General features: G+C 58.5%; 1 protein-coding gene across 6 annotated transcripts; it reads left to right on the top strand.

Annotated features, from left to right (window-relative positions):
- Window positions 1–27: 27 nt before the first annotated feature.
- Window positions 28–8,093, top strand: DECR2 (2,4-dienoyl-CoA reductase 2). 6 transcript variants are annotated; one of them, XM_081558433.1, is made up of 11 exons: window positions 28–304; window positions 409–485; window positions 986–1,081; window positions 2,247–2,315; window positions 2,623–2,674; window positions 3,248–3,383; window positions 4,812–4,936; window positions 5,005–5,098; window positions 5,250–5,354; window positions 5,805–6,019; window positions 7,165–8,093. In XM_081558433.1, exons 3-10 carry the CDS (start codon window positions 1,002–1,004, stop codon window positions 6,017–6,019), a joined length of 876 nt encoding a protein of 291 aa, XP_081414559.1. In that variant the 5' UTR covers window positions 28–304; window positions 409–485; window positions 986–1,001; the 3' UTR covers window positions 7,165–8,093. The 6 variants fall into 6 exon arrangements, with proteins under 6 accessions (XP_081414559.1, XP_081414556.1, XP_081414557.1 ...); XM_081558430.1 differs by having other exon boundaries at window positions 932–1,081; window positions 5,805–8,093; XM_081558431.1 differs by lacking the exons at window positions 28–304; window positions 409–485 and adding an exon at window positions 568–659 and having other exon boundaries at window positions 932–1,081; window positions 5,805–8,093.
- The last annotated feature ends 543 nt before the right edge of the window (window positions 8,094–8,636 follow it).

Below are 8,636 nucleotides of genomic sequence, written 5' to 3'. Positions count from 1 at the left end.
TTTCTCCGTGTGCCTCCACGTGAGGGCGCGGTTGAAGGGTCTGACCTTTAACTGGCCATGTATGGGTCATGTTTGAAGCTGACCCTGGGGCTGGCCATGCGAGGAAAAGGCCTTCCTCGTTTCCCGTGACTTTCCTAGGCTCTAGTCTCCTTCCCTCTGCAACAGGGAAGAGAAGCACCCGGGAGGGGAAGACATTAAAATGCTAAGCAAGTCCGAAGAAATGTTTTTAAATGCACAGCAAGGTCCAAAGAAGTGAGGGAAGCCGAAGGGCCCCGCGCCGGCTTGTGAGCTCCACCTCAGCTCGGTAACCAAATGTTCCCTATGTCTGGCTGGCCCCGAATCCAGCACTGACGCCCAATCTTGTGAAAAGGAGTTCAGAAAGCTGAGTTTCGATTCGCGTTTACCCAGCCTCCGCCACTGGAAGCGGCCCGCCACACTGCACCTGCGCCCGCCGCGGCGCGCAGACCGACTTCCAATCCCAGCAGGTCGCGGGGCCCTGAGGGCGGGACGTTCTGGGAGAGGCTGGGGAAGGGGAGGGGCGGGGCATCCTGGGAACAGCGTGGATAGCGGGGGCGGAGCTTCCTGGGAAGATTGAGGACTGAGTGGACAGGGCTTCCTGGGAGTAGCGACTGTAGCGGGGGCGGGGCTCTCTGGGAGGAGTGAGGACCGGGGTGGGCGGGGAGACTTGGGAGGGGCGAGGGTCACGGGGCGGGGCGTCCTGGGAGGGGCGCGGGGACGAGGGGCGGGGCGTCCTGAGAGGAGCGCGGGGCGCGGGGCGGGGCGTCCTGGGAGGAGTGAGGAGACGAGGGGCGGGACATTCTGAGACGAGCGAGGAGACGAGGGGCGGGGCGTCCTGGGAGGAGCGAGGGGCGTCTGCGTCCTTGGGCGGCCCAGGAAGAGCCCGCGGGCAGAGAGCCTCCTGTCCTTTGAGGCCGAGGTTCGAGTCCTGGGATCCCGGCTGGTCTCTGCTGCTTTCGCCACCCAGGCCCGCTCCGAGCGCTATGGCCCAGCCACCGGCCGACGTCAGCGAGGACGACTGTCTGCCGGAGTACCGCCACCTCTTCCGTCCGGACTTGCTCCAGTGAGCGTCGCGTCTGGGGCGCCCCAGGGAGCCGGGCAGAGGGCAGGGGCGCCTGCGGTGCGCGCGGCGGGGGACTGAGGTTTTCCTGGGATGTGTGAGGACCCCAAGCCTGGTGGCCAGGCTGTCCAGATGTCTGGGTATCCCAGCGATGCAAGTACTAGTGTTCCGATCTTTGTCCTGTATGAGCATGTCCTTTTATCGATGGGGAGGTGGGAACGAGTGCCAAAAAACACAGAGCAAAGGTCAGGAGGAGGAAGGATTAATTATTACTAGCAGCAAGTAAGGAGAACACTGAAGATTTTCCCCAAAGCTGTCTCTCCGAACAGCAAATTTGGGGAGGTTTTAAGCTAAGAGTGCAAGCATCTTAAGAAGGGGTTTGGGTGGTTGATGAAATCCAAGAGTTAGTTCGTTAAAGTCACGAGTGGCAGAAAAAGTCACTATCATCATCTCTGAGGTTCCAGTTGGTCAGGTGATTGAGCACTTCAGGCTGATCTTTACCATCAAAACAGAACTGGGAGACTTTATAACCAATATATGATTCGTATCTTGGCCATTGTTACTTCTCTTGCCTGATGGCAGTTGTTAGTTTCTGTATTCTTCTGAGACCTTTTTGAGGACAGCACTGTGTTCCAGGCTTAGATCACAGAATGGCATAGGCCCCAAATGGCTTCTCTTATGTCAAGAAAAGCCTGCCTGTTTCTCTTTCTCCAGGAATCTGCTATCCTATCCATTTAGAGGATGGCTGGAGGAAGGCTTATGTTTTGAAAACATTTCTCATTAATTGATAGCTTTCTGCATAGAGATTTCTAGGTTGAAATCATTCTTCCCAAAGATTCAGAAAGCCGAGGAATGCAGGCCTTCAAAAACGGTGTTTCTCAAAGTTGACCCAAGTGCCCAGTGCAGAGGGTCAGTGGAAGAGCACCTCTCCCATCCCCATTCAACAGCAGTCCCTTACTTTTTTTTTTTTTTACTTTTTATTTAAACAAATTATTTAGAATTTATTTATTTAGCTGCATTGGATCTTAGTTGCGGCATATGAGGTCTAGTTTCCTGACCAGGGGTGGAACCTGTGCCCCCTGAATTGGGAGCATGGAGTCCCAGCCAGTGGACCATCAAGGAAGTCTGAACAGGGGCCTCTGTAAAGAGTGTCTGTTTTTTCTCTCAGGGACAAGGTGGCTTTCATCACGGGTGGTGGCTCTGGAATTGGGTTCCGGATTGCTGAGATTTTCATGCGGTAAGTAAGCACCGCTCTCTGTGCTCCATGCCCCATCTTGCTGCCCCCTCCTCCTTGCGTGGACCCTGGGATCCTGGCCAAAATGCTGGTCGGTGGTGGGAACCCCTCTAGTTCCAGGTCCATCAGAGAACATTTGAAAGGGGTCCGGCCACAGTCACTCATCCTCACATAGGCCCCGGGGTCCTCTGCCAGCTGTGCCTTCAGCCCCGGACTGATGTTTAAGCCTGAGAGACCCTTGGGGGAGGGGGCCCCTTGGATTGCTGGGCAGGAGCCCTGCTGCCCTCACTCCTGTTCTCTGGCTTTGCAGGCACGGCTGCCACACAGTCATCGCCAGCAGAAGTCTTCCCAGAGTATCAATGGTGAGGGGGCTCTCCTGTGCCCACCCATCCATGGGTGACTTTGGGGGCCAGGAGCCTGGGCCTGGAAGGTCCTGAGGTCCAGAGGGTGATCACACCAAAACCAACCTGTCTCCCAAATACGGAGCTTCAGTGGAAGTGGTCCCCAGGGACACTCTTGTGTTTTTACAGAATCTAATTATTGGGTCCTGCAAAGCAACCCTTCTGTTCGGTGGTACTGTGGCCCCAACAGAGATCTCTGGGCTCAGCAGGTGCTTGAGGGGGGAACGTATCTCCCCTGCCACAGCTGGTCTCAGCACAGGGACTGGACATCAGCTGGAGCTGCTGTTGACCTGTGACCAGTGGCCTGGAGGGTGATGAGAGGAGAGAGGATATAGGATGTCTTAGCGTCCACCAGGGGTTGTGGCCCTGGGGAGAGCCGCATGGCAGCTGTGCCTCCCCAGTGTGGGTTTCAGCCGCAGAGCCCGGGTCCCTGGCAGAACCTGGCTCATCATCCTCATTGTATCCTGAAGGGCTGTGCCTCCAGGCGAGGCCACCAGGCTGCTGCCTGCCTCTCTCTTCCTGTCTGGCTTCTAGGCTGCCAGAAAGCTGGCCGCTGCCACCGGCCAGAGGTGCCTCCCTCTGTCTCTGGACGTCCGAGCTCCCCTGGCCATCGCGGCAGCTGTAGAGCAGGCCCTGAAGGAATTTGGGAAGATCGACATTCTCATCAATTGTGAGTCCCTGTTGAGCATGACCGGGGGCTTCTGACAGGTCTGCAATACCAGACCTTCCTGTTTGGAAGCCCTGGAACTGTCCTGGCTCCAGGCCACTGCCTCAGCCCAACTGTGCCCCTCCCAGGTCCATGTAGCCGTGGTTCAGGAGGATGCCCCGAGAACTAGGCTGAATCACAGAGAAGGGTCACTCTCATGTCCTGAAGTTCCCCGTTAAGGAAAAGGGAAGACATGTTATTGTTTTAGTATAGTTTTATTTTTCAATACTTATTTATTTGACTGTGTTGGGTCTTGATGGTGGCGCTCAGGCTCAGTAGTTGCAGCTTGAAGGCTTAGTTGCCCCGAGGCATGTGGGACTAGGGATTGAACCTGCATCCCCTGTGTTGCAAGGTGGATCCTTAATCACTGGACTGCCAGGAAAGCCCCTGTTTTAGTACAGTTTTAGATTCACAGACTAATTGAGCAGATAGTATAAAGAACTACTCATACCACACTCTTGCCGCACACACACACATATAGTGTCTACTATGAATACCTTGCATTTGTTACAACTGTTAACTATAGTCTCTACTTTATATTCAGGTTCATTTTTGCTGAAATTTCCTTTAAAAACTTCCAGCGTGACAACTATACTCCAGTAAAAATTAATTAAAAAAAAAACAAAAATTAGGGTATTATTTTCGTGCCACTAACAAAGTCATAAACTGGGCAGCTTAAAACAGCAGGAATGTATTCTCTCATAGTCTGGAGGCCAGAGGTGTGAGAGCAAGGTGTGGCGGGCCACACTCCCACAGGAGGCTCAGGAGAGTCTGCCCAGCTTGTGGCTCCTGGGGCTGCTCCCTGGCATCCCTTGGCTCCTGGCTGCATTCCTCCAGCCTCTGCTCCGTCCCTCTGTGCACGGCCATGTCCCCTTTAAGGACAGCAGTCCTTGTGTTTAGGCCACCTTCTTCAGTATAATCTCATCTTATCTTGATGACCTCTGCAAAGACCATCTTTCCAGATAAAATCAAGTTTACCCACACTGGGCTTCCCAGGTGGCACAGTGGTAAAGAACCTGCTTACCAACGCAGGAGACACAGGAGACGTGGGTTCAATCCCTGGGTCAGGAAGATCCCCTGGAGAAGGAAATGGCAACCTGCTCCAGTGTTCTTGCCTGGGAAATCACATGGACAGAGAAGCCTGGCAGGATTACAAAGAGTTGGCCATGACTGGACACTCACAGCCGTAACAGGCATCAGGTGTTGGGATACACTGAAGAGTGTATCTTTTTGAAGCACACGATCCAACCCATAATGCCTGCTCTGCCCCTCATTCAAGAGTTTGTCCAAATGCTCAGGTTTCCTCCCTGGACGGCCTGGACCACCCTGAGGATGCAGATGCTTTGACTGCCCGGGGCTCCAGCACCATCCGCAGTCTCCTTCCACCTGCAGGTGCAGCCGGGAACTTCCTGTGCCCCGCCAGCACCTTGTCCTCTAACGCCTTCAAGACTGTGATGGACATCGACACCTTGGGCACCTTCAATATGTCTCGTGTGCTCTACGAGAAGTTCTTCCGGGTGAGTGTCCCAAGGCCGGGGTCTCCCCATCCTGGCCGTGCACTCACTACCTGCCTCGTGTGTTGCAGGATCATGGAGGGGTGATCGTGAACATCACTGCGACCCTAGGCGCTCGGGGGCAGGTGCTCCAAGTGCATGCAGGCTCTGCCAAGGCGGCCGTGGGTACGGACGCCCCCTTGGTCTGCCCACCTGGGTCCCTCCCCGTCCCCGGAGGCCAGCAGTGTCCCAGTGAAGCTGTGCCCCCACCCCGTCCGGGCCACTCCGAAGGCCAGGCAGCCCTGCTTCTCCCTCACACTGCCTGCCTCCCCTGCAGATGCGATGACGCGGCACCTGGCTGTGGAGTGGGGACCCCAGAACATCCGCGTCAACAGCCTTGCCCCTGGCCCCATCAGTGGCACTGAGGGGTTGCGGCGTCTGGGTAAGGCTCCCCCAGCAGGTGCTCCCCTGGGCACAGGCCCCACAGTACCTCCAGGGGCTCCCCTCCCGCCTGGCTGGGACAGGCCCGGGATCAGAGACAAGCGCTCATGGATCCCCAGGTGGTCAGAGTCCATCCCCAGCCTGGAGACAGTTTGCACAGCCCTGCACGGGGGTAGGGGCCAGCCTTGGGCAGCTGCCCCTAGAGCCAGAGCCCAGGGCCTGCTGGCCTCGCCGTGAGCCGCACACAGAGGGGCCCTGCTGGAGCCTCCAGGGCCTTGGCCACGAGCAGGGACAGGCCCTGTGCTGGCTCCACAGTGGAGTTACTGGGCCCAGTCCAGGACAAGGCTGCTGGCGTCCCCAGCATTACCGGATGCGGTTCAGGGGAAGCTGGCAGAGGAAGGTGGTGGCCCCCAGGTCCTGGGACTTGCCTGAACCTCTTTCTCCCTCCCAGGTGCCCCGCAGGCCGGCCTGAGGGCAAAGGTCCTGGCCAGCCCCCTGCAGAGGCTGGGGAACAAGACGGAAATTGCCCACAGCACCCTCTTCCTGGCCAGCCCGCTGGCGTCCTTCGTGACGGGGGCACTGCTGGTGGTTGACGGGGGGGCCTGGCTGACGTTCCCGAATGACGTCCAGTCACTGGCAGATTTCTCCCCCTCCACTAAGCTTTAAGTGACGTCCTGCTCTCACCGTCGGGGTCACCCGTGTCCTTGGCCCCCTTCCCAGACACCCAGCTTGTGGCCAGGGGTCACTGCGCTGGGCCTGATGCCTTGCCCCTCAGTCTCTTACATGCATTTCTAGATGTGCTCTCGGGCAGCCCGGGCTCCCTGGCTCCACATGTGGGGCGAGGCCTAGAGGGTCTTGAGGGCACACAGGGTATGGTGGCAGTGCCGGGAGGGGCTGGGAGCCCCATGCAGCTGCACTGCAGACCTCGGGGCCTCCCTGCAAACCAGGACTAGCAAGCTCGTCTGAAGCAGACAGGAACCCGCCTCTTTGGGTGGCCCTGGGTGACCGGCTCTGGGGGCTTGAGGGCCTGCTGGCCCTGGGGGTGGGGGTGCTGCTGGCCCCAGCTTTCCGTCCTCCCCAGCATCCTGGGGCGTGGGCAGCCCTCTCAGCCTAGCCCTGGAGTAGCAGCTTCCTCTGAGGTGACTGAGGAGGTGTAGGCTCCCCACCCCCCACCTCCTGGGTCCCCGTCACAGGGTGGAGACAGGACTTGGACTGGTTCCTGTCCTGTTGGAGGCAGTTGTGGTGAAAGGACACCCAGGGCTCACAGTGTTCGGTCACCCCATGAAGCTGTGGTTGGTGCCAGCTTCCGGAGGGACCCCTGGTCTCAGGGGTGGGCCTGCTTGTAGCACAAGTGATGCTCGTCGGCCCTCTGGTGTGGTGGCTGGCGGACACAGTCAACAGATGGGAGCCTGAGCAAACTCCAGGAGACAGCGAAGGACAGAGGATCCTGGAGTGCTGCAGTCCATGGGGTCGCAGAGTCGGACGTGACTTAGCCACTGAACTAATAAGACGTGTTCTCAGTCTCCCAGACGCACAGAGCAGGGGTGGGGGGTGGGAGTGGGGAAGGAGGCAGCAAGGCCCCAAGCGGCAGGAGGGCGTGGGTGCTGGACAGGCCCCCCAGTCGCTGGGGTGGAGAGCGCTGGGGGAGGGCAGAGAGGAGGCGGGGGGCCACCATGTCTGCTTCAGGAGACATACAGGCCTGGTGGCCTGCTGCCCGCCCAGCCTGCCACTCACACCCCCAGGGCTTTAGGGGGCGGGCCTGGCGTCCCTTGGTGCCCCAGTGACCCAGTGTCTACTGGCACTTCTGACAGGCAGTGGACAGCGCGCTGCAGGGACTGGTCCACAGCCCATTCTCGGACCCCAGACTTACCACCCACCTGCCTGCCCAGTCTGAGCGCCAGACCCAACAGTCCCAGCCAAGCATCTGAAGAGAGACCAGCCCTTCCACTAGGAGTGGTGCGGCGCCCACGTGCCCTCCCCACGGCCCCCTCTCTTGTGCACAGGGAAGAGGGCAGTGACCGCGACCTGTGCTCCAGCACCTGGCCAGGCCCCAGGAGTGTCCCCTGGCCCAGCCCAGCATCAGCACTGCCCTGCCTGCCCAGCCCCCATCTAGGCTGGTCTCCCTTCTCTCCTGCCTGCGTCCAGTGGGTGCCTCCAGGTGGCTCCCATGGCCTGGGTGGAGAAGAAGGTGTTTCAGCCTGTCTTCTCCTGCTCTCCTGCTTTGAGACCTTTGCTTGACAGAAATGCCAAACCAGGGAGGCTGGAGAAGTGGGTTTGAGCGCTGCCTCGGGCCTGTGTCCTGCGTCCTTTCCCCCGGGTGTGTGGGCTGCAGACAGGACCTCTGCCGGCACAGGTGGCGGTGCTCCCACCTGCCCTGGAGAGGACTTAGTCCTTGGTCGTTGGGGGCTCACTCTCTGGACCCTCCAGGAGGCCTGGCCCCATTGTCACCCTCCCTCAGGCCCAGGGGAGGGAGCTCTCTGGACCCTCAATTGTTCCCCAGTGACCCTTTGTGACACACATTCAGGCCAGGCCCTAAGGGGGCCACTTGGATCCTGGGCTTGTTTTCTGTGCTGTTAAAAACTTCAGCGTACTTTCAGCTGTTGGTCTGCCCTCTGGCCGGACAGGTGGCTCACTGCCCTCCCTGCACCCCCTCCCATATCATGGTTTACATAAGCACAGGTTCTAGAGTTTTGCCAGAAAATGCATTTCCTTAAAAAATAAACTTCTTACTATAAAATTATATGTTCACTGGACTTCACAATATTTTTAGAAGGAGAAGGAGGATACCTGGACTGGTGATCTGGGCATTGAGAGGTAACAGGGTATCTCCTTTTTGTCTTTTTCCTGTGAAGAGTTTAGAAAACACTTTGCCTAATGCCTGAAATGCCCCTCCTCCCCCCAGCAGACTAGCAAGGGAGACCTGGAGCAAGGGGAGGCTGTTGGCTCCCCGGGTGGGAGGGGTGTCCTCTGAGGCTGGTTCTGGTGCTGCCACTCACTCTGGGCTTGAGCACTGTGCCCCAGGCACCCCACCCACCTGAGTTCCTTCCCGCCCTCGCAGTGCAGGGGCAGAGAACCCCGTGGGCAGAGGGGTCTTGCTTGCCGCTTAAGCAGAGACCAAGAGGTCCACCAGCAAGGCAAGTGGGCGCTTGTGGTGGCGGGAAGGCAGGTCCCAGGGAGAGGCAGCCACAGACCCCTTGTGCCTGAGAGCTGGGGCCTGCTGTCCCCAAGGAGATGGAGAAGGCTTGGGGAGGGTGTCCCACCAGCCACATCCGAGGGCCTGGGG

Source organism: Giraffa tippelskirchi, chromosome 13 (assembly GCF_054371585.1).
Source record: "Giraffa tippelskirchi isolate mGirTip1 chromosome 13, T2T-mGirTip1v1.2.pri, whole genome shotgun sequence".
Taxonomy (NCBI): domain Eukaryota; kingdom Metazoa; phylum Chordata; class Mammalia; order Artiodactyla; family Giraffidae; genus Giraffa; species Giraffa tippelskirchi.
Note: the sequence above shows the minus strand (reverse complement) of the source record. Positions and strands in the feature narration are given on the sequence as shown.

Bases quoted from the DNA above. Each gene is read 5' to 3' on its own strand.
- DECR2 (XM_081558433.1), top strand. From the start codon at position 1,002: ATGGCCCAGCCACCGGCCGACGTCAGCGAGGACGACTGTCTGCCGGAG. The intron at 4,937-5,004 runs GTGAGTGTCCCA...CGTGTGTTGCAG, and splicing joins TCTACGAGAAGTTCTTCCGG to GATCATGGAGGGGTGATCGT. The intron at 5,099-5,249 runs GTACGGACGCCC...CCTCCCCTGCAG, and splicing joins CTCTGCCAAGGCGGCCGTGG to ATGCGATGACGCGGCACCTG.